Raw genomic sequence first — 26,141 nt, forward strand, 5'->3', positions numbered from 1 at the left:
CAAGATTTCAGCATCCACAGAGATGCTTTCGGATTTTTAGAGACCTTTAATCGGATTCTCAACTGTGACAACGATCTTACAAACAGAGATGGGAGGCAAGCAAAAGACAGAATATAAGAATGAAGTGAAGTAAAAATAGAGATGGTCGTCATGAGAAATAGAATTATGTTGTGACGTAGAGAGAAGCTGGGAACTGTGGTCACTAAAAAGCAGAAAGGATGGATGTTTTGTGAGAAGGAGAGTTAAAAAGCATGATTTAAATGTACCATCTTACAACAGAGCTGACGCCATGGATTTATGTGTCCAAAATGATTTGTCATCCTTTGGCATCTTCCATAGAAAATGTTCTGCTACATAACGACATAGCAAATAAAAGCCATTAACAACCAGAGAAGACAGCTGCTATTGCCAGGCAAACAGTTCTTGGACAGCAGGACCGTAATTGGCTTGAGCATGTGGAAGCCATCGAGCCCTGATCAAATAAATCTAAATGAAAAGCCAAAGTCACATTGATTCAATAACAATGATAAATGTCAATTGATTTTTACTGCACATATTTAATTTAAATTGCAGAAATAATCATGAGTCCCCTCAGACTCTGTAATCAGACTTTTGTCTATCCATCTACAGTATTTATCCATCCGACTGTCAATCCATCCAAAAAAAAAAAAAACATAATTCTATATGCATTTTAAAAAGGCTGTACAAAGAAGTACACACAGAAACTGCTAATGCAAATAGAGGGCCTCTTTCAGTCTGAGGTCTGCATATGTAGCACTGGAGTATTATGGAAATATACTAATGCATTCTACATAGCAGTCTATGAATCATATTCCACAAAACACAGAAAAACATATCTGCTTGTCCTCTTTTGGGAACATGTTTGGAAGCTGTACATGTATTGCCTTTTAAATACATGCAAATCACATTCAAGTAGAGAATATTTTGTGTAAACTTATTAAAATTAAAAAACTAACAGCTTCAAAAAACAAATTTGACTAAAGCATATTGCAAAAAACCATTTAAGTCATAAATATTATGTGCCGAAAGAGACCAAAATCCTTCAGTAGTCAACTTTGCACCCAAAAGTGTCACATACACGACTCTCAAATAATGTAGCCTAATATAAATTAGAGAATGTGTATCTGTTCTAAATGGGATGAAGGCTGTAAATAGTGTGCCAATTTAAAATTCACTTGCTTGAGTAGAAGCGTGTCCCTTGTTTATTATAATAATATGCAGACCAATATGATATTAATTCAGCTTGCAGTAACGCCACTCGCTGATGACGTCAGGTGCCACATTATGTTTTCCCCTAAAGCCCTTCCAGTTCTGATATATGAAATGTCCACAGACAAAGATGCACAAAGAGCTTTTCTCTGAATGTCAGAGCTGTGCAGCTCGCTTCAATTGTTTTGTTTATCTCTTCATTACCAGCATGCACTGCAGCAGTGGGAAAATTTCTGTCAAAAAGGACGAGCCAGAGACATCAGACCAGAGAAGATGCTCGGTGTAGATCATTAAGATAACTCATTAAAACATAGCAGACCAAGAAACAATCAGAGCAAAGAATAAAATGTAATAAAAGCACTTGCGACAAATCAAGTCTCAAAAGCCAAGCAAATGATGATAGTATGCCACTAAATGGTGGTGTAAATTAGATTGAATGTTTTTATAGGTCATTACTATTCATCAGAGCAGGTGTTTGCCTGACAGGTGCTTGTTATTGGCAGCACAAAAGAGCTGATTTCTGATCCTCAGGCCATGAATGCTCATCATTTAAAACTAAGCATAAAAGTACAGAAAATTAATGCAAGCTCATTAGTTTGCCTTATTACGTTGACCTCTGGGCTTGTATCAAATTAGCATTTTTCCAATTTTACTTATATGGATGGTGTTTTGAGTCACTGCTTACTATTTAATGCTTATCTGTCCCAAAGGACTAGTTCAACTTTACCCCAGAGTTAAAATTTGCTCATTTATTTACTCACCCTAATGTCATTCCAAACGTTGATGTTTTCTTTCTTCACTAAAGTAGATGAAGAGGTTAGCCTCTGTCCATATTGATCACTATCAATCAGTGTTAAGACAGCTTCATGAGAAAGGTAATCGACAGCAACTCGATGACGTAGGCTAATCATTGAAAGCTAATCAACATTTTTTTTTTTAGCGACTCTGCTGGAAAGTAACATAAGAAATGAACTAGCCCTGAACATTTTGTGATAAAAGCAATTTCCTCATATGTACAACAGACATATATGGGTGATTCTCCACCTATGGTACTTTTTGGACCTGGACATTTTCAGAAAATTAAACATTTTTTATTAAAATATTACTGCAATAATTTGTTTCCCCAGTATGCCTAGATACCTGCCCTGAAGTTGGCTGTACTGATTTTTATGAAATAATAAGTTTGTTTTTTTTTTGTTTTTTTTTCCAGACATCGCAAAATAAATTGTCATTTCCACAACCGAACAAAAACATGTGTTTTCAACCAAAAATGCTGAAATATTTGTAGTTATAAATATATTGGGTTACACATTACACTTGCATCTTTCCAAATTGTAAATTGATTTATTTCTCTGAAATGCAACTGTTAAGATTTTACAAAGTTAACACCAAAATAACGCTGAACTCTAAGCCACTGAAACCTTTCATTCATATTTCTGACATTTTCAAATCTGATATTTTTCAACTCATATACGTATCCTTTACCCTTAACTACTAAATAATCACCACCGCCACCATCATTACCTTAACTTTAATATTATTATTTTTTTATTTTTTACCAAAAAATATTTATAGTTGTGGAAATGACAAGGGAAAGGCGGGTTATGGTGAAAATAACATTTCAGATATAAAACCTGTAGTAGAATTATAAATGAGGGAAATGCAAATGTGAGTTATGACATTGATTAATCTCAAATTCAAGTTTGAAGTTTATTCTTATTTTTATTTCAAACAGGGATAGTGTATTGATGAACATCTGGCCTAACAACAGTAAAAATAAAAAAGATAACTCATTCCATGTGTCAAAAATTATTTGAAACAAAAACAATATCATAAACACAATCATCCTCATGTTTTTATAAAAAATAAAAATTATAATTTGTGTGAAAATGTTTCACCACTCCCTGAACCAGAGCAGTGTATATGGGCCAAGGTTCAATCACAGATGAACAGGTGAACCCAAGGGACAAGTGTTCAACATATCTATCTCTGTCTTTCCCTAGCATATTTAATTGAATCAGATTTTAGCCTTTCCCTGAATAGTCTGGACTTCTTTGCTGGTGTTTTGGGAAGAACGTCAGAGAAACAGTCAGATTTTGTTGTAAACAATAAAATATCTCAATTTAAAACATTCTCTGACATTATATGTAAAGTTTATGTGTTTACACTATACTTTTAGTACTATACTCGCAGTATTTCTCATATTTACCTTGATATATCTCCAATTTATTAACCTCTGCTCGGACCATTCTTTCATTCAGCCATGAGGTTTCCTCTGGAGCGTAAGTTACTATGGTTACTGAGTATACACATCTAGAGCACCGAGCCTGGGATTGCATTTAATGCAGAGGTGTGGAAATGACAGTGAACCCAAGGAAGTGTTCAACATGTTTAAAATATGTCAAATTGAAAGGAAATATATATATAAAAGTGTATATGAAAAAAGTGTAAATGTTTTTTAGTTTTTTTTATATCTGTCAAGGACAGAAAAAGTACCATAGTTGGAGAATCATATATGTAGGAAATTTTGACTTCAATGTCGGTCGACGTCAGTTTAGGGTGGTCGAGGTTCGTCTCGCGCAACCGTATTGGAGCCACTACTTTACATTAAAGAGTTACGTTACTTAAACTATCAATCAGAGTTTTTTTTTTTTTTTTTTTTTGTGGTGAGTGATATCTAATTTTATTGCTGGGCTGTTGCTGATTTGTAAGATTATTACTCGATAATGCGGTTTAATTTTATGAAATTATGACTTGTGCATTGAGATTGTTTTTATTTCACGAGTATATCCTGCCCATATTTATACTGCTTTAGCAAGGTCCCCGCAAAGGCACTGTCCATTACTTCCTCACGAGCGTAACTTTCTCTGACTAATTACTGAGTAGCATAGATAGATATATAGATATTTTATTTTGCCTCAGTTAAGGGGATTAGAGCCTTAAACCCCACCCAATTCTCCTATTCGAACGGTTTTCACTGACTCAGGGTGACAGAAGTTGAGCTTCAGTTTGCATGAGTAAAGCGGGGGACAGTTGTGAAACACTTGTTACTGCAGCACGTTCGTCTCCCGCTGATGCGTGTGGTTTGCTTGCCGGAGACGGAGCGCTGCGCGCGTCAGATGCGCCCCGGCGCGCCGTTTGGAAACACTCGGCGCACCGCACCGGAGAAAAAGGTGCATTCACACACTTCTCAGAGGCAGGAGTATCGCTTTATATTAGGTAATGTAACAATTTTATATTCCAAGCTAAATATCCTGGTAGGCTACTGATCATTTTACTATACATCGGATTTGTATATTTCTACAATTAATCAAAGGATATATAACAGTATGCATTTATTATGAGTTCTGCATGTAGGCAACATGCTATCCAGGGTGACAAAAGCTAAGCACCTGTTAAATTTTGCAGCTTGTGTGTGCTATTAATGAGATTTATAACGATTATGCTAAATCTGTTTTAATACCCTACGCAGAAGTTACTTAAGGCTCAGAAAAAGAAAAAAAAAACAGAACAAAACTGACACTTGGGTGGTACTCTTTAAAAATATATACACGCAAGCTATTATTATGTTCTTTTAAAGTTAATGCATGGGTCTTCGGGGTACTAATATATCATTTGGAGATAAATAAGGTTTTGTACCTTAGGGTAACGCCTTACGCCTTACCTTTTTTCCTGAGTGTTGAGAGGTCATTTGGGAAGCTTTAAGGATGTAACTGAAGACTTTATTTCTGAATAGAGAATAATTTTCTATTATCAGTATAATATTCTGCTCTTCCAGAGTTAATTAACACGTATGGTTTAGAGAATAAATGGGTTTATTTATGGTACTGCATACTTACTTCCACAGAGAACATAATTATCCTGTCTGGACCTTTTCAGATAGATAAGGCATGACCTTTATTCTGATGTATTTTGTCAAGTGGCTTTTTATCCACTGTCCCCATTAGCAGATTATATGCGATGAGATGCTGGCCTTATGAATATGATGACATTACAAACTTGTGTTAAGTCTTTAGGAATTTTTAATGAACTCCAGATGTATGAAATGCATGAATTTGAAATGTATGAATCTTATAAATTAAAAGATCTTAAAACCTGAGTGGAAAAGGAATATTACACAATGTTTGAAGGAGGGCATTTTATGAAACGGCAAAATTTCACCTTTGCAAAACTGAACTCAGAATGACTGGCATTTAAATTGCATACATTTATTTTATTTTTTTTTTACATTTGCACAAATTACATGATTGCAACATTTGAATTAGGGAGTGCATACCTGCTAAGTTTGACATTTATCCTTCTTATTTGCCTGACATTGATAAACTTAAACATTTATATTTCATCTCCCTAAAATACACAGAAGTAGTTCCTACTGAGGAATCCCAAATTTCATAGTGCAACTTCAATAGACACAATTCATAATTCTTACCATACAATGCTTAAAAGGGGGGGATTTTATAAAACTGCAAAGTTTCATGTTTGCAAAATTGAACTCAGCAAAACGCATGAAAAGAATGCCAAATTTTGAAATGAGTGGCATTTAAGGTAAATAAAAAGTCTTTTGTATTTGCACAAATAACATGAGTACAATGTGAGTTTAATCAGCGTTTAAGGTTTGACATTCATAATTCTTGACAGTGAAGGTACACTGGCTCTGTGGAAAAATACATCACTGCAGGCAAAGAATTCTGTGTTTTAAAATCCCTGGATGCTGGGAAAAAGTCAACAAAGACATATCTTAAGATCTTTGTTTTCTGAAGTCGCTGTCATACAGGTACATTAAAGCATTTCAACTCACAACTGAACAGTTATGTAACAGAGTATTCAAGACTGAGCGAGAAAAAATGTAAAAGTTTAAGAAGTCACCACTGAAAAGCCCACTCCGATCAACTGTTAATCGGACTATCACACATTAACCAGCGATGTCCTTTGTGTTTTCGTCCAGCAGGTGGAGACAGGAGCGTTGTGATCAAAGTATGGAGGGCTCTGGCTTGCAAGGTGGAGAAGAGCCTTTGGTGGTCCAAAACGCCACGGCCCCTCACAACTATCCCTTTGCAGACGTCGCCCTGCTGCAGACCTTCAAGCCGCTTATCATCCCCTGTTATGTTCTTGTGCTGCTGGTGGGCGTCTTTGGCAACTACCTTCTGATCTACGTCATCTGCCGCTCGAGGAAGATGCACAACGTCACCAACTTCTTCATCGGCAATCTGGCCTTCTCAGACATGCTGATGTGCGTGACCTGCGTTCCCTTCACGCTGGCCTACGCCTTCAACCCTCACGGGTGGACGTTTGGGCGCTTCATGTGCTACCTGGTGTTCCTGATCCAGCCCGTCACTGTATACGTGTCCGTTTTCACCCTCACGGCTATTGCGGTTGACAGGCAAGTGCAAGCACCTGACCCGCTAATGATCTCCCTAATGGCTCACACCATTACGAGACGCAGATATCAAAGCTCAGTGTGGTTGAACTGGGTCAGAACACTTGAGATGAAAGGATGTCCAAGGATGTGCACTGAATGATGATTTTGAAAAGGTTTTGGACTTTTTTTATGTTGAATGTCTTTGGAGATCATTAGATGTTTGGCTGGAAGTGATGTTTTTAGGAAGTGAATACTGCAATTTGAAACTATACGATCACTCTATTTCCAATCGCTTTGATTTTATGTTGACAAAATATATTTTTTTATTACTTTCTTAACTCAAAAAATCTATTATATTTATATATTTATACCCCATAAAGTGATTTTTTTTTCATGACAATTTGTGCCTGCATTTCCTTATTACCACAATTCATTTAATTTTTGAATTTGAATTTATGCATTTTATTATTCTATTACTGATACTAAAACGTAAAATGAGGTAAAAGTACTTAATGCTAAAGAAATTATATATATATATATATATATATATATATATATATATATATAATTTATATAATTAATGTGTGTGTATATATATATATATATATATATATATACATAAAAATTTAAATACAAAAAATGTATGCAAAACAAAAAATAAATAATTAAAACTTTTTAATATAGTATAAAATGCTATATTAATTCTATGTAAATAGAAAATGTAAATTATTTTTATTTAAAATAAGTAAATTATGAGAATTATTTATGCATTAGTCTATTAATGAGAATATTATTTTTTAAACCCTAACATTCAAAAAGTAAAATCTCTAGATGAATGTAATAAGAATTTGAAAATATGTGTTTTCATTATTATATGCTTTGATATGGGGATAATATTTGACAGAAAAATAAAAAATATTACAGCAACTGTTAATTCTGTTGAGAATTAAAAAAAAAATTATATGAATGAGAAATTATTTATTCCACATGATTTTGAGATGAATTTTTAAGAATGAAAAAAAATATTTTCATGTTGTAAAATATCTTGATTTTGGGCTAATATTTCAACGGAAAATCATTTAATAATATAATATATAACAATGCTGAAATCTGTGTGTGTTGTAACAGGTACTATGCTACTGTGCACCCTTTGAAGAAGCGAATCTCAATGGCGGCCTGCTCTTACGTGCTGTCTGGGATCTGGCTGCTGTCGTGCGTGCTGGTCGCCCCCGCTGTGGCCCACACGTATCATGTGGAGTTCAGAGACGAGGGTCTGACCATCTGCGAGGAGTTCTGGTTGGGCCAGGAGACGCAGCGACTGGTGTACGCCTACAGCACGCTGCTACTGACCTACATCCTGCCTTTATCTGCAGTCTGCGTCTCTTACCTCTGCATCTCCGTTAAACTCCGCAACTGTGTGGCCCCCGGACACCGAACACGTGACCAGGCCGAGGCCCAGCGGGGGCGCAAGCGGAAGATCTTCAGGCTGGTGTCTCTCGTTGTGGCAGCGTTCGGAGTCTGCTGGCTGCCCATCCACGTGTTCAACATCCTGCGCGACATCGACATCCACCTCATCAACAAGCGTCATTTTCTGCTGATCCAGCTGCTGTGTCATCTCTGTGCCATGAGCTCGTCCTGCTGCAACCCGTTCTTGTACGCGTGGCTTCACGATCGTTTCCGCGCAGAGCTGCGCAAGATGTTCACCTGCCACCGTCGCATCGGTATACCGGCCAACCACTGCGCCATGGCGAGCGTCGTGCTATGATGTAACTGTTGGCTTCAGAAAGGCTGAAAACACATGAAGTGCAATTTAAGATCTATAAATGGCCCACGAAATGTACATAAAATAAACATGTGGGTGCAAACAGCTAGAACTGATTGAAACACTTGTGTAATTAAGGGACTGCAAATGCTAACTTAAATGATTCATTATGTGTAATTCATGGAAATGATTCATTGCTATTTGCTGAAATAAAACAGATGATGGTAACCTTCATGTTGGGCTATTCTCAGAGTGCTCAAAGAATCCCACAAGTGTTACATGAGGTGGCATTCGCAACCCATTTTGTTTCCTGAATGTGATGTTTTATGAGTCAATATTGTCCATCAGGACTGATTGAATGGTGAAAATTGTCTCTATATGAAAAGTGGAGATGTTGGTGACCTTAATTTAAAAAGGAAATGTAAGAGTCTGTGCAAGATATTCTATTTTGAGAGTTATTACAAAAGAATATGTTTTACTTGGAATCACGCAGAATAAATCCAGAAACCTGCATTAAAGAACTTAAGAGGGTGAGTTTTGATTTCATGTTAACTCCATTAATGACTGTTTTTTGGCATTTACTTTTCCATTAGCAGTTTCCTGCTTATGAATGATGGATCAAGAGGATGTTGTGATCATTCGGTACACTAGAGCTATATGAGTGTGTAGTGCAATATGTGAAGCCTCACGTGATAATCAAAGACGTCAAAGTCTGATTCATAATGAAGGGAAGAGCCTAGGTGCAGGCATATGAGTCAAACACACACGCATAAAAACAGAGAACAAAAATCATCTGTACTTTGAGGAGAACGCTTCTGTTTTTTCTGTAATTACTGCATGCTATTCATTAAAAAAGATTTAAATTTAATCAATTGGTGTTTTGGTGATTTTTTGATTTACTGTACAGTCGTGGCCAAAAGTTTTGAGAATTACATAAATATTGGAAATTGGAAAAGTTGCTGCTTAAGTTTTTATAATAGCAATTTGCATATACTCCAGAATGTTATGAAGAGTGATCAGATGAATTGCATAGTCCTTCTTTGCCATGAAAATTAACTTAATCCCAAAAAAACCTTTCCACTGCATTTCATTGCTGTCATTAAAGGACCTGCTGAGATCATTTCAGTAATCGTCTTGTTAACTCAGGTGAGAATGTTGACGAGCACAAGGCTGGAGATCATTATGTCAGGCTGATTGGGTTAGAATGGCAGACTTGACATGTTAAAAGGAGGGTGATGCTTGAAATCATTGTTCTTCCATTGTTAACCATGGTGACCTGCAAAGAAACGCGTGCAGCCATCATTGCGTTGCATAAAAATGGCTTCACAGGCAAGGATATTGTGGCTACTAAGATTGCACCTAAATCAACAATTTATAGGATCATCGAGAACTTCAAGGAAAGAGGTTCAATTCTTGTAAAGAAGGCTTCAGGGCGTCCAAGAAAGTCCAACAAGCGCCAGGATCGTCTCCTAAAGAGGATTCAGCTGCGGGATCGGAGTGCCACCAGTGCAGAGCTTGCTCAGGAATGGCAGGTGTGAGCGCATCTGCACGCACAGTGAGGCCAAGACTTTTGAAGAACTTCTCTCCAAAAAAAAAAAACATCAGGGACAGATTGATCTTCTGCAGAAAGTATAGTGAATGGACTGCTGAGGACTGGGGCAAAGTCATATTCTCCGATGAAGCCCCTTTCCGATTGTTTGGGGCATCTGGAAAAAGGCTTGTCTGGAGAAGAAAAGGTGAGCGCTACCATCAGTCCTGTGTCATAACAACAGTTAAAGCATCCTGACACCATTCATGTGTGGGGTTGCTTCTCATCCAAGGGAGTGGGCTCACTCACAGTTCTGCCCAAAATCACAGCCATGAATAAAGAATGGTACCAAAACACCCTCCAACAGCAACTTCTTCCAACAATCCAACAACAGTTTGGTGAAGAACAATGCATTTTCCAGCACGATGGAGCACCGTGCCATAAGACAAAAGTGAGAACTAAGTGGCTCGGGGACCAGAATGTTGAAATTTTGGGTCCATGGCCTGGAAACTCCCCAGATCTTAATCCCATTGAGAACTTGTGGTCAATCCTCAAGAGGCGGGTGGACAGACAAAAACCCACTAATTCTGACAAACTCCAAGAAGTGATTATGAAAGAATGGGTTGCTATCAGTCAGGTTTTGGCCCAGAAGTTGATTGAGAGCATGCCCAGTCGAATTGCAGAGGTCCTGAAAAAGAAGGGCCAACACTGCAAATACTGACTCTTTGCATAAATGTCATGTAATTGTCGATAAAAGCCTTTGAAACGTATGAAGTGCTTGTAATTATATTTCAGTACATCACAGAAACAACTGAAACAAAGTTTTCTGAAAGCAAACTTTTTGAAAACTAATATTTATGTAATTCTCAAAACTTTTGGCCACGACTGTATACTGTTCAAAAGTTTGAGATCAGTACGAAAAGTCTCTTATGCTCAAGTCTTTTGTTTGATCAAAAATACAGTAAAAACATGAAAATTTTATACAATTTAAAATAGCTGAGTTATATCTTGATATATTTTAAAATGTCATTATTCCTGATGCAAAGCTGAATTTTCAGCATCATTAAGCTAGTCTTCTGTGTCACATGATCCTTCAGAAATCATTATGCTGATCAGGTGTTCAAGAAACAGGTTTTATCGATGCCCTGCTTAATATTTTTGAGTAAACCGTGATACAGTTGTTTCAGGATTCTATGATGAATAAAAGGTTAAAAACAACAGCATTCATTTGAAACAGAAATACTGGTAACACTTTACAATAAGGTTCAATAGACTAATTACAGTATTTATTCATCTTTGTTAATAAAAATAGAGTAGTTCATTGTTAGTTCACAGTGCTAATGTTAACAAGTCAACTTTTGATTTTAATACTGAATAAGTAAATGTTGAAATTAACCTTAACTAAGATTAATAGATACTGTAGAAGTGTTGTTCACTCTTAGTTCATGTTAACTAAAAAAATGTTAATTAAATTAACCTTTTTGTAAAGTGTTCCGAGATCTTTTAAAAATGTCTTTGCTGTCAGGTTTTATTCTGCATCCAAACTTAACATTAACTGCCAAAAGCATGTTCATTCATGCCCTTTCTTTGGAATAAATGCCGGTTAAATTGATAGGCCTATTCTGCTATTATTGCAATGACATTCAAACATTTTGAAGTGGTCGATACCTTGTGTAAATGCATCAGACATCAGAATGCAAGTACTCGACTGGGCTCCTTAAACCCATCAGCTCTAGTGTAGGACTATACAAATATGATAAATGATCGTGACCGCCTTCGTCGAGATCACACACCTGCGGGACACATTACTGCCTCAAGCACACAGCACGTGCTACTAATAATGCCGTCACGAACATGACGCGAGCACTCTGCATTAACAATATCAACGATCTCGGAAAAGAACGTTCATGGAATGATATATCCACAAGGACTATGTGTTAAAGAAAATCAGTTTGTTTTGGACACGGACTTCAGAAGCTGCAATTTACTTGTAAAGCCGCAGGCATCGATCAAATAATATGAAGTTACACGCTCCTGACATGATTATAAATAACTTGGAAACACGGATATTCATAACAGCCCTGCATCTTGAAATTAAAAACCGCATAATATTACCTAAATAAATAATACAAATTTAAAAAGTTTCATAATTTTCTACTCATCTGCAGAATGTTAAAAAAAAATATATGTAGAAAAATACTCAATTTAATGTCAAAGAACTTAAGTTTTTTATTATGTATTAATCTATATCTAGATGTATTAAAACACCCACAGATGTAACAGAAAACGTGCATTTTTTTTGTCTCTAGCCATAATTCTAAAGTTTTTCTGGTGATAAAATAAGACTTTTTCACCTTACAAACGGTTGTCAAAAGCAAAAAAAAACTACTACAAAGTGCATTTTTTGGTAGAAAGTGACACAACAGATAATGTGTGTAATCAGCATCCCAACATTATACAAGTATTGAATATCATTAAGGAAATATTATACAGGAATAACAGTGGTGTACCCCGATTTCTGATCTCTGCCACGTGTACATTTGCTACGTGCTCAAAAGCACAAGACAGTCTGTTCCAGAGGCCCTAACTGGCTGTCACAGACTTTAGAAGACTTCTGCAAGAAGATATAAATATGAAGATAGATGCGCTGTAATTTTCCATTAGCTGAATGTAGCCTGTGGGCTGGGTTAGGATTGGGATCCTTTAGTTCACTCTCTTTCCCTGACGCTTTACTTTCATGTTTAATTACATCACTAATTTGGGAGTGGAGTAGGTATTTAGTAAACCACTTAATGTGATAGAAGCCGGCTTATATATAAGCCTTAGACTGGAACCGTGTCAATTTACTGCTGGTTCTGGTGTGGTGAACCAGTGATTTCAAGGGCTGTGTTTGAGTGTTCAGGTACGTTCATAAGCGTTTTCCTTGTTTGACGTTTTCACTGGGGTTAAGTTACCAAGCGACTGTTTGTTCTAATAGTGAGCAGATGAGCCGACGCTGACTGAGCTGCGGTGCAACATTGTTTCCCTGTGAGACCGTGAATGGGCGAGCGAACTATGGCAAAGTAATGCCAAACGACTTCCGTGGTTAACAAGTGTCGACTGGATACCACGATTATAGTGGGATGTTTACATCCAATTTAGTGCTTTCTATTTCACTGTTAATGCTACGACAGGTATGTTTAATTTCCCTTCGTTGTTTTAACATATGTATATAGGAGGGTATTTGTTTTATATGCTTGGTATATGAAGACCGTTCAATGCAATATTGACCAACTTTTGTTTGAGGCTATTTTATCATGTAATGTGTGAAGATTACATCTAAAACGTGAGTTGTATTGAATGTGAATCATGATCAACCAAATATTCTTAATGGTGTGGTTGTGCTTACAGACCTGTACAGCTACACCTGAGTTGCTGGCTGCTGTTCTCCATATTGTGTGATTTGATTGTGTGGTGCGGCTTATAGTATATATTCTATTTTCATTTCTTTTGCTGTTTGTTTTTTTTTTTTTTCCTCTAGCCTTTTGGCGATATGTAATTGTATGTCACAGGCTAGAGTGGTTTTATTTACTTTCTTTTTTTTTTTTTTTCATTTATTCCCAATTCTTTTGTTTATTTTTTTTGTAAACGGCCTCTGTGTGGGTGGAGCCAGGGTAGTGCAAGAGACTTCACTGTAAAGTGGGTTTTTGTTCTTTTCTTTCTTTTTTTTTTTTCTAAGACCTTTGCAGTGTAGTGTGAACCTTAATGTCTCTTAACCATACTTATTAGTGCTGTGAGTTTGCGGTGTGTAGACGTTGAGCTCTAGTGTGTACTACTTATAAGGCTCTGTGCCTCTGTCCACTGGTGGTAGTGAGAACTTGGCCTTCTCTTAGTGCTTTCTCAAACCGCTCTACTGGCTCCCATGCTGATGATTTGTTGACTTTTTTTAGTTATATTTATTTTGTTTGACTTATTTATTTTTGTTTACATTTAGGCCAACCAACACCTTCAACTATTAATAAAGATTGTATTTTTATACTTTTCTACGAACCTGTGTTTGTACCTTTTATTGGGGCAGAGTTCTCCTTGCTCTGACACTAGATACCAGCTAAACTCAAGAGGTGGCGTAGTCAGTTGTAGAATTAGGGGGCGCCACATCTTGGCGTAGTCGGCAGGGTTATTTTTAAGTGTTGTTGGCCATACGGAGCAGCACCGTGTGTGTGTGTGTGTGTGTGTGTGTGTGTGTGGAGAACAGCAGCTTGCAGCATGATGGACTCGGACAACGCCGGTGGAGGATTGGAAGTGCAGCTGCAGCAATTGCAAGAGCGCGTAGCCCAGCTCCAAGCTGAAAATGAGAGACTGTCAGGTGCACAAGGAAGCGACGCTGGCGTGAGTGGTTCCCTGCCAGTACGAAGAGAGCAGGCCGTATATCTGCCCAGAGAGAGACGGTGCTCTAAATTCTCCGGCTCTGTAACAGCTGGGTCACTTTCTGTTGAAGAGTGGAGTGAAGAAGCACAGAGTTGCATTAGGTCGAGGTACATGTCTGATTTAGAAAAAGCAATGTTTTTGTATGACCATTTAGAGGGCGAAGCCCGAAGTGAGATTAAATACCGACCTGTAGCTGTAAGGGAAAACCCTACAGAAATAATTTTAGTGTTAAAAGAGGTATATGGATGTTCTAAGTCATATGTATATTTGCAGCAGCGTTTCTTTGATAGAAAACGAGAAAATGAGTCATTATTTGAGTTTTCCCATGCATTAATGGAGCTTATGGAAAAGGTGAAACAATCCAAGGGGGATTCAATTACTAATCCGGACATAGTGTTAAGGGATCAATTTTGTGAGTGTGCGAGATCACATGCTGCGAAGGGAACTTAAAAGGCTGGTACGGGCTGATGGGCATTTGTCTCTCTTGGATGTAAGACGGGAGGCCACTAGATGGGTAGAAGAGGGTCAGACAAGTCATGACCGGATTCACCGTGTACTGGGGCGTAGTAGTGAAACATTTTATGTCTCGGTGTGACTCCACTGTTGCTCAACCCTCTGAAATGGCAGAGTTAAAGGAGATGGTTTTAAAGCAGCAAGCCCAACTAGATATGCTGGTCCAACATTTGGGACAGTCTACTGGTAAACCTTACGCCCCTCAGTTAAATAGGGAAGGCCGTTTTAAACGTGCTCCTAATGGTCAGCCTATCTGTATAAGATGTGATCGACCTGGACATATAGCCCGGTATTGTCAATCTGCCCCTAGCAACAGTAGACCTATCTCTCACACGTTATCGGATTCCATCAGTCAGCCAGCGCCCCTTGCAAGTAGTTCTAATAGCCAGCTGGGAAACTAGAACCCCCCAGTGTGCAGAGCCGCACACTGGGAGGGGAGGTTTCTGGCTCTGTATGTCCTTCCGTTCTTGGACAGTTAGTGGGGAAATGCCCTGTGTTGAGTGTGGTAATGGGAGGTGTGGCAGTTCCTTGTTTAATTGACACCGGATCAATTGTTACAACTGTAACTGAGAATTTTTTTTAGTAAGCATTTTAGCAATTTACAGAGGAAAGATTGCAAGTGGTTAGGCCTTAAGGCAGCTAATGGGCTAGACATACCTTACACTGGTTATATTGAGTTGGATGTGGTCGTTTTAGGACCGTGCATTCCGGGAAGGGGGATATTGATTGTCAGGGATCCACCAAATGGAGCCCTTCAAGATCGCAAGGTAGCTACCCCGGGCATATTGGGTATGAACGTACTTTCAGAGTGTTATAGAGTTCTCTTTGAGCAGCATGGTTCACAGCTCTTCCACTCCCCTCCAGTTAAGTCGGCGGCCCCAGCAGCTCTACGGGCCCTGCGACATTGTGAGATGGTCCAGACCCTCTTCAACGCCCCCAAGCCATTTAAGGTTAAAGTCCAGGGGAAGTCTCCGGTCCGCATTGGGGCCGGTGCCTTGACTATGGTTCCAGTTACATGCCCTCAGCTGGAGACCGTTGAGTTCCTGCTCGAGCCGCTAGGTCTTGAAGATGGACAACTGCCTGAAGGTCTTCTGGTGTCTCCTACCCTGGTCTCTGCCAAAAAAGGCCTGTTGTATGCCCCTGTAGTCAATGTTGGGTGTACGGAAGTGTGGCTTTCTCCCCGTCGTGTCGTTGGGACTGTGCAAGCAGTAGTGGCAACCTCAGTTGGAAACAAATCTGTCGCCATTGAGCCCTCATGGGAAGAGTGTTGTGCTTATGTCTCTACTCGGGAGGCAGTCACTTGTTCAAGTGTCTTTGAATCTGTTCTCCCTGACCTTGAGGGGCTGACTCCACAGCAGGTTGTCCAAGCCAAGACCCTCTTTGCCCGGTATGAAAATATTTTCTCCAAGGGTGATGGAGATTTGGGATGTACCTCCCTGATTGCTCATGAGATTCCGTTGGTTGACGATGCTCCAGTCCGTCAGCCCTACCGACGAATTCCGCCCTCTCAGTATGAAACCGTGAAGGCACACATCCAACAACTTTTAGAGAGCCAAGTTATAAGAGAAAGCAGCAGCCCGTACTCTTCTCCCATCGTCTTGGTAACAAAGAAAGATGGGAGCCTTCGCCTTTGTGTGGATTACCGGCAGTTGAACTCCAAGACCCGTTGTGACGCCTACCCTCTTCCCAGGATAGAAGAGTCTTTAGATGCCCTGTCTGGGGCTAGGTGGTTTTCCACCCTTGATCTCGCAAGTGGGTATAACCAAGTCCCAGTGGCAGATAAAGATAAGTCGAAGACTGCCTTTTGCACCCTGTTTGGCCTCTTTGAGTTCAATAGGATGCCATTCGGGCTCTGCAATGCTCCAGGCACCTTCCAGCGCCTTATGGAGCGCATGTTTGGAGATTGCCGTCATAAATCAGTTCTCCTGTACCTTGATGATGTGATTGTATTCTCCACTACTGTGGAACAACATCTTGAGCGACTAGGAGAAGTGTTTGCTCGGCTTGAAAATCAGAACCTGAAAGTCAAGTTGTCTAAGTGTCGATTCTTCCAGCATCAAGTGAGCTATTTGGGGCATGTGGTCTCTGCTGAGGGGGTGGCCACTGACCCTGCAAAGATCGAGGTGGTAAGGGAGTGGCGGCGTCCAGGCCACCTGGCTGAATTGAGATCTTTTCTTGGCTTTGCAAGCTATTATCGGCAGTTTGTGGAAGGCTTCTCCAAGCTTTCAGCCCCATTGCACCATCTTGTCGGGAGGCTCAGCGGACCACGGCGGAAGGGGAAGACTCCTCCAGTTCCTTTAACAACAGCATGGGATGATGGTTGTGAAAATGCTTTTCGGTCTTTGAAGGAGAGACTTACCTCTGCCCCAGTCTTGGCCTATGCTGACTTTAGAAAGCCCTTCATTGTGGAAGTAGATGCCAGCCATGGGGGTTTGGGGGCGGTTCTCTCTCAAGAGTATGATGGGAAGGTTCGCCCGATCGCTTTTGCTAGTCGAGGGTTGAAACCCAACAAGAGAAATATGGAGAATTATAGCTCCATGAAGCTTGAACTTCTCGCACTGAAATGGGCAGTGACAGAAAAGTATAGAGAATACCTGCTGGGGAATCATTTTTCCATTCTGACAGATAATAATCCTCTGAGCCATCTGCAGACAGCTAAGCTGGGGGCAACTGAACAGCGGTGGGCCGCCCAACTTGCATCTCTTAACTTCACTATCAAATACCGCCCAGGGAAGAACAACCAAAATGCTGATGCATTATCCCGGCAATACCTGGACCGTTTTGCTGTTGGGACAGACGTCCCCTTGCTGGGAGCCCTGGCTGGGATGGGCCAGCCACCTGCCGTCGAGGGTCACTGTGGAGAAGTGGTGGCGCTGCCTGGCCGTACGCCTCAGGACCTAAGCCTGCTGCAAGAGGCTGATCCAGTCATCGGGCCGGTACGTAAATGCCATCAAGTAGGGCGACATCCAGGAGCGGAGGAGCGGGAGTTGCTGTCTCGCTCCAGCAGGGCACTGCTGCGTCAATGGAACCGCCTAGTTGAGAAGGAAAGGGTATTGTACCGCCTCATTCATTCCCCAGGTGGAGGCCCGGAGACACTCCAGCTGCTGCTCCCCCAGTGCTTGCAGGAAGAAGTCCTCCGTAGTGTCCATGATTATCAGGGGCACCAGGGCACCGAGAGGACCCTCCAGCTTCTACGGAGCCGGTGCTTTTGGCCGAATATGACCAGGGATGCTGAAAGGTGGTGCCAACGATGTCAAAGGTGTGTACTGGGGAAGGCTGTCCAGCCCAAGGTTTGTGTCTACTGGGGCACACTGCAGGCTACCCATCCAAATGAGATGTTGGCTATCGACTTCACAGTTTTGGAACCTGCAAGTGATGGTCGGGAGAATGTTTTGATCTTGACCGATATCTTTACGAAGTACTCTCAAGCCTTTCCCACCAAGGACCAAAGGGCCTCCACTGTGGCCAACGTGCTGGTCCAGCAGTGGTTCCATCGTTTTGGTCCCTCTGCCCGTATCTATTCTGACCAGGGGCGGAACTTTGAAAGCATGCTGATTCAACAACTTTGTCAGATGTATGGCATCCAGAAGAGTAGAACCACCCCTTACCACCCCCAAGGCAATGGACAGTGTGAAAGATTTAACCGTACTTTACACGACCTGTTGCGCCCCCTGCCCTCAGCCAATAAACGACACTGGCCCCGCCATTTGCCGCAGCTGACCTTTTCCTACAATACGACACCCCACCAGACTACCGGGCATACCCCATATTATCTCATGTTTGGTAACCACCCGAGATTACCCGTGGATTTGGCAACCTGGAGGATTGGATCCAGAAACATCAACAGAGTATGCGGATGACGCAGGAGCATGTCCGGCAGAGATCAGATGAGTTGATACATCCACGAAACCAGAGCCACAATGACAAGGTGAATGACCCTGGACTTGAAGAGGGGAGGCTGGTGTACTTGCGTAATCATGTGCCTGGACAGAACAAGATCCAAGACCATTGGAACTCTGCTGTGTTTCGGGTACTACGGAGTCCCTCTGGGACTGGAACGGTATACACTGTGGCCCCTAGAGATGGAGAAGGACCAGTCCGGCAGGTGCACCGGTCCGAGTTGAGGGCTGTTCCGGAGGAGTTACCGTCAATGGCAGAGGCGGCCACTCCTTCCATGAGACGGGCTGACTTCTCTGCCAACTCCACGATCAGGGAAGAGGAAGGGCAGGAAGATGTGGTCATTTTTCATCCTGAGGAGATCCAGGAGGCCCTAGATTCACCCAGTTCCCTCGCTCCTGCTGAAGTGGAGGCTATACCTGAAGACGTAACCATGACTCTGCGAAGCTCTGTTAGATCTACAGCAGGCCAGCATCCTAACCCCTACCGGCTCCCTCGAGCCGTTTCCGCTGGGAATGAGGAGGGGATACTTCCAAGAGGTGATGACCAGAGTATTGGAGTGTGAATTGCCATTGTCGGGCCGCCGATTCACTTGGAGGGGGGTGGAATGTAGCCTGTGGGCTGGGTTAGGATTGGGATCCTTTAGTTCACTCTCTTTCCCTGACGCTTTACTTTCATGTTTAATTACATCACTAATTTGGGGGTGGAGTAGGTATTTAGTAAATCACTTAATGTGATTGAAGCCGGCTTATATATATAGACTCCTGGGGTCCTTAGACTGGAACCGTGTCAATTTACTGCTGGTTCTGGTGTGGTGAACCAGTGATTTCAAGGGCTGTGTTTGAGTGTTCAGGTACGTTCATAAGCGTTTTCCTTGTTTGACGTTTTCACTGGGGTTAAGTTACCAAGCGACTGTTTGTTCTAATAGTGAGCAGATGAGCCGACGCTGACTGAGCTGCGGTGCAACATTGTTTCCCTGTGAGACCGTGAATGGGCGAGCGAACTATGGCAAAGTAATGCCAAACGACTTCCGTGGTTAACAAGTGTCGACTGGATACCACGATTACAGTGGGATGTTTACATCCAATTTAGTGCTTTCTATTTCACTGTTAATGCTACGACAGGTATGTTTAATTTCCCTTCGTTGTTTTAACATATATGTATATAGGAGGGTATTTGTTTTATATGCTTGGTATATGAAGACCGTTCAATGCAATATTGACCACCTTTTGTTTGAGGCTATTTTATCATGTAATTTGTGAAGATTACATCTAAAACGTGAGTTGTATTGAATGTGAATCATGATCAACCAAATATTCTTAATGGTGTGGTTGTGCTTACAGACCTGTACAGCTACACCTGAGTTGCTGGCTGCTGTTCTCCATATTGTGTGATTTGATTGTGTGGTGCGGCTTATAGTATATATTCTATTTTAATTTCTTTTGCTGTTGTTTGTTTTTTTTTTTTTTTTTTTCCTCTAGCCTTTTGGCGATATGTAATTGTATGTCACAGGCTAGAGTGGTTTTATTAACTTTTTTTTTTTTTTTTTTTTTTTCATTTGTATTTCATTTATTCCCAATTCTTTTGTTGTTTATTTTTTTTGTAAACTGCCTCTGTGTGGGTGGAGCCAGGGTAGTGCAAGAGACTTTTTTTTTCTCAAGAGGTTTTTGTTCTTTTTTTTTTTTTTTTTTTTTTTTTTTTTTTTTTTTTTTTTTTTTTAAGACCTTTTGCAGTGCTGTGTAGTGTGAACCTTAATGTCTCTTAACCACACTTATTAGTGCTGTGAGTTTGCGGTGTGTAGACGTTGAGCTCTAGTGTGTACTACTTATAAGGCTCTGTCCACTGGTGGCAGTGAGAACTTGGCCTTCTCTTAGTGCTTTCTCAAACCGCTCTACCGGCTCCCATGCTGATGATTTGTTGACTTTTAGTTATATTTATTTTGTTTGACTTATTTATTTTTGTTTACATTTAGGCCAACCAACACCTTCAACTATTTATTAATAAAGATTGTATTTTTATACTTTTCTACGAACCTGTGTTTGTACCTTTTTATTGGGGCAGAGTTCTCCTTGCTCTGACACTAGATACCAGCTAAACTCAAGGGGTGGCATAGTCAGTTGTAGAATTAGTGGGCGCCACATAAACAAAATGTTTATATTTTGAGCTTTATGATTTTGTATGTCTGAATATTAGTTCCACAATGTTGTTTTAGAGCTATTTGTGATTTCAATATGTCTGGGTTTAGTTCCACATGTCTGTATCTATAATTATATTTAATCCTTTTGAGTTTTGATGTATTTTGCAACCCTGTATTCAATTCAGCTGATCATAACAACCTTGATCTTATGATGACCTTCTAAAATGTGGAAGTGAAACTGGTCTGCAAGGCTCTCCGGTACTTTGGAATAGATAAGCATGAGATCAGCGTTTTTTGCATCTTATCTGAGACGTGGCTGCAGAGACGTGGCTCCGGTTAGATCACGAGGCTTATTGTTTTGACAGAGGTCTTGAGAGTATAAGAGCTAGGCAATTTTCACCCCTCCCTTCAGCTCTGACTGAGTTCAGGCTATGGCTCTACCTGACTGAACTCTGGTTCTCTCATCTGGTTTCTCATCTTTATCTTCTCCTAGAATTTTGGGCTCACTTGAATACTTTGAACTTCTTACAGGTTTATTTAAATTAGATACCTATAACTTTTGGATTTGATAATTTAACTTTGAATTTTAATACTTTGACTTGTATTATTTTGACTTTTGATATACAAGTTCTTACATGCTTTGTATTTTGAAATACATTTTGGACAGTTTGATTACTTTTGAATATTATAATCCTTTGTATTAACCTTAATTGGGCAACATCCATCATATATGGATTGCTTTTAACACCATATTAATTTTGGGATTTGTATTTTCTATATTTGAAGCTGATTTTAATACTTACTAATCTGTTTGCAAGTTATGAGTTGTATTCTCATTGCCTATATTCTTTGAATAAATTTGCATACTAAAATACCACCCACCGTCTGACTTGGATTGAAAGTAAATTTTTTGCATCAAACAGAAATAACTGAAATGTACCAGTTCAAGCAAAAAAATGATTTTTATTAACAACGAACAGAACTAATCCAAAAAAACCATGAAATAAAATCAATGTAACGAAAAACTGACTGTATCAGGAAATCGGCAGTAATTATTTATATGTAAACAACAGCACAAAATCATGTCTTTTTCTTTAGCTCCTTCCGAACATTTAGATACATTTCAATTTCATCCTGGGAGCGAATGTATGACTCAATTTCGCTGTCCGATATCTCTTCATCTCCAGTCACTTCCGGCTGCGGAGCGTCAACCCTCTGCCGCTTGCGATTCTTCACACATGGGGGTAAAAACAAGTGCCTTTTACTCCAGTGGTTTGGTGGCAGCTGACCATCTGTAGCTTCTTCATCAGGAGGATTCTCACACCCGGCCTGATCAGGATCCATGAGCTCAGCGGTCTTTGAACAATGTGAATCGGAGCGGTCAGAATCTGATCGCTCATTGTCACACGCTGTCGTTTGTGCAGTTTGGGACTCATTTTGCAGCTGTTGTTCGTGGTTACTAACGGCCCTCATGAGTAAAGCTCTGTGGTTCTTCAGGATGTCATCCACCAGTGTGACCACAGTGTTGGGCTCCACCGTGCCACCCCTCAGCCACGGCAGCGCTCGGCCCAGCTTACACAGCACGTCCCGCAGCTCTTTCAGCCGCTTCACCACCGAATCTCTGCTCCTGTGCCATGATTGTTCCGGCGCTTTTCCGATCTTGCAGAACTTAATAAAGGTGTATTTCATGCGGACCTGCAAATATGATGCATTCTATAATACAGGGTACATTTCATGTCCACTGATAAAAACACAAATACAAGACCAGCATCATGTGATACTGGTTTCTTCTGCAGTGGACAATTGTGAACACACTATGGTAACTGTTCTATATTTTATCTCCAATGACTTCTTGTCAAGAAGTATATACACTGGCCATCAACTATATTGGAAATTGCTGTGGTTGGCAATGATTACTGGCTGCTCAAGAAACATTTATGTTGAAAGCAGTTGTGCGGTCTATTCTTTGCTTAGAAAGCACTTTTTTTTTTTTACTTTTGCAAACTGCAGATTGACCAGAAATGTCTCACTTTCAGTGTCAATCACTGAATTGACACATTTATTTGAATATTAGGCTACGTCTCTCACCTTAGGATTTAGCGACTGCCAGGCCAGATACACTGCTGCAAACAGGAGGGGCAGAGGCTGGCGGCCCGTCACTATCCAGGCATCAGCGGCTAGTTCGATCAAAGCAGAAGTCCTGTCCACCAGCCGTTGGGGGGGTTCAGCAAACACCTCATCCACCTGTTGAGGACCCAGCTTGAAACTACAAAAACACCGCAAGTGAACAATCAGATTTTTAAATCAACTAAAATATTGTGCAAGTCATAAAAGCGTTAGACATACTCATAGCAGAAGCTTTCCAGCAAGTCCATGATGCCCACAGTGTTGATTTCAATGTTCAGAGCCTTTGTAAACTCCCGATAAACAGCGCCCAGTGCTGCATTGTCCACCCCTAACAGGTAACCAATTGTTCCCATGGCAACAGGCCAGTTGCACTGGCGGCAGACAGAGAGTACACAACAGCCTCCCAAGATCTCTTTCTTGGATAAGGTCACAAAGATGAAGTTCGGGTGGTTGTAAGCACGCTCAAAGAGACTCACCACTGCCGACTCCATGTCACTGGATAATCGGAGGATACGACACAGCGCACGGACCCGAGAAAAACCTGGAGAGAGAGGAACATTGTAAACTGACAAAAACATTTCGGGAAATTTCATAACTGAAATAAAACCAAATATTAAATAAAAACTGTCTGGATGTAAACTTTAGCGTTTGAAGTAATAGTTTCACCTAAAAAAGAAAATTTGCTGAAAATGTATTTAACCTCAGGCCATCCAAGATTTAGATGAGTTTGAGAAATTTAGCATTGAATCACTTCCTCACCAATGAATCCTCTGCAGTGAATGGGTGCCGTCAGAATGAAAATATAACTCCGAATTAATCATTAACATGTTTTTAACTTCAAACTGTTGCTTCAGACTTAAATACGGTCCTCGATCTATAATATTGCTTTCTCTATTGAAAAAGTCATATCACCTGAATCAGGAGAGAAATATGCACAGACCAAACACTGTTTGCAAGTGAAAACAGTTCAAAACATGTCTAAAGAAATATGTTGCAGTGGATATGATGTGAGAGGACAACAGAAGATGGACTTTTTCCCTGGAGGAAGCATCATTATGGATAATGGACTCGTATCTTGGCCAGAAGAGAGGGTTTAAAAATTAAAACATCTTAATCAGTTGGTTTCTTACAAAAGAGCAGTTTTCCATTTCACAAGACATAAACTGATGGACTGGAGTAGTGTGGATTACTTGTGGATTATTGTGATGTTTTTAGCAGCTGTTTGGCCTCTCATTCTGACCGCATCCATTCACTGCAGAGCATCCATTGGTGAGCAAGTAATGGAATGCTACATTTTTTCAAATCTGTTCAGAAGAAAAATTCATCTGCATCTTGGATGGCTTGAGGGTGAATTTCTGTGTGTGTGTGTGTGTGTGTGTGTGTGTATATATATATATATATATATATATATATATATATATATATAAATAAATTTACAGAAGTACATAAACTTAAAAATATAAAAACAGATGCTAATTCAAAATATTTTATAAATACTATAATTGTACAAAAGTAATAAAAAAATAACACTGTGACATACTCAAGAATACCAGAAAGAGACATTTTATAATAAAGAACCCAATCACTGAACCTGACAGCAAGCTCCAAACATTTTAAGAACTGTTAACTAGTTTGTTAAATATTATGAGCTGTTGATCTTACCAGCAATTAGATTTCTACAGGGTTTCTTTATCGCCTCTGTGGAAGCATGATAGGGCACAGCTGGACAAAACAAAAAAAGCAGATGTCAAACCAGCAGTTTTCAAGCAGACTGAATTAAGATCAGTTGAAAGCGAAGTGTCCCGTGCTTGGTTACCTCTGCCCTGGGTCTCATCGCTCACTGTGGTGGTCAGATGTCCCTCAGAGACCACTGACCCACAGTCCACACACACCCACTGCCTCTGAGAGTACAGATCATCCTCCACCACATTAGATGAGCCACACTCGGGACAGCTGCTCGGCATACCTGCAACTACAGGCCACCATCAGACGCTCAATATGTAATGTGGAATTAATGAAAGAGGGTCATACTGTTCAGCAATTGTCAACACAAACAGACAACGTATAGTATTAAAATATTTGGGGATCTTACTGTTGGCAGTTGATCCTCAAATGGTCGGTGGAATATTACTATGATAGACAATCAGTACGGGTCCTTTCTGTTGCGCACAAACGACTGAAAGCGGCTTCTCTCGTCTCTTCTTGCGACATGTGTACGTTTGTTTTTATCGCCGCCGCGGCGCTTCCTGATGACGTTTTGGTCCGGACGGAAACGGGACCATCAGTAAAAGTTCCATAACAATAAGTTCCTAGTACTGGGGGAAAAATAGAAATAATAAAAACACACATGTCCAATATGTAAAGCCATTAATTATTAATTGTCAAATCAAGGGACTATTACAAAATGAATGATGCAAACATATTCAAATATGATACACTTTCAACATTTGCTGTAAAGCAGCTCAAAAGATAACAGTTATTCAGCTTGAAAGTTCACTGTTGTTTCAGAATTAGATTCGATTCAATAACTTTAAAATTCATCAATTATAAAACAAGTTCAATTCAGCTCGTGCCGTCATTCAGCACGAGTCTGTTCAATGGTTCAATGTTTATTATTTAGTTCGATGTAGCAACATTCGTAGGCTCTAGGCGGCGAAAGATAGCGAGGCTGTAGCGAATTACAATATCATTTTCTAGAAATTTCTGACTTAATGTTTATAAATATTTTTGTAGTTGGAAATGTTTTATTGTTAGTTAAAGACAAGTTCCCATGTGAACCATAGTGTCCACAAAAATGTTTTATAAAATAACTAAGATAAACAACACAATACAACTGTGTATATTAGTGGAAACTACAGTTACCATGATATTTTCCACCCCAAAAATATCATGAGACTAACTAGGTATTGTTACTTATGTAAACCCCATAACAATTAATATGGGGTCTCCTTCAAACCGTGAAGCTTCCACATTTAATCCTTTCATTATGACAGTGGAGGCTATAACCTCCAAGTGATAAGAAACTGACACCATGGTCAATTTCATTGTGTTAATGTTTTTTTTTTTTTTTCAATCCTTCCTCAATCTTACAAGGACAGCAGCATGTAAACATTGTCAGGAAGGCTGAGAAGACAGCCTGCATACGCAGCGTCTGACATTCCCTTAATGCTTGTTTAAAGAA

At 40.0% G+C, this 26,141-nt stretch overlaps 2 protein-coding genes across 2 annotated transcripts; one reads left to right on the forward strand and one right to left on the reverse strand.

The window, feature by feature from the left end:
* Window positions 1-6,152: 6,152 nt before the first annotated feature.
* Window positions 6,153-9,164, forward strand: LOC132132394 (prolactin-releasing peptide receptor-like). Its single transcript, XM_059544758.1, has 2 exons — window positions 6,153-6,610; window positions 7,718-9,164. Exons 1-2 carry the CDS (start codon window positions 6,153-6,155, stop codon window positions 8,352-8,354), a joined length of 1,095 nt encoding a protein of 364 aa, XP_059400741.1. The 3' UTR covers window positions 8,355-9,164.
* A 12,619-nt stretch (window positions 9,165-21,783) lies between these two features.
* Window positions 21,784-25,207, reverse strand: brf2 (BRF2 RNA polymerase III transcription initiation factor subunit). Its single transcript, XM_059544910.1, has 6 exons — window positions 25,053-25,207; window positions 24,777-24,932; window positions 24,623-24,682; window positions 23,180-23,501; window positions 22,922-23,099; window positions 21,784-22,528 (listed from the first exon to the last, which is right to left on the reverse strand). The coding sequence occupies exons 2-6, from the start codon at window positions 24,922-24,924 to the stop codon at window positions 21,914-21,916; spliced, it is 1,323 nt and encodes a 440-aa protein (XP_059400893.1). The 5' UTR covers window positions 24,925-24,932; window positions 25,053-25,207; the 3' UTR covers window positions 21,784-21,913.
* Between the last annotated feature and the right edge of the window lie 934 nt (window positions 25,208-26,141).

This window comes from Carassius carassius, chromosome 49, assembly GCF_963082965.1.
Source record: "Carassius carassius chromosome 49, fCarCar2.1, whole genome shotgun sequence".
NCBI classification, from domain to species: domain Eukaryota; kingdom Metazoa; phylum Chordata; class Actinopteri; order Cypriniformes; family Cyprinidae; genus Carassius; species Carassius carassius.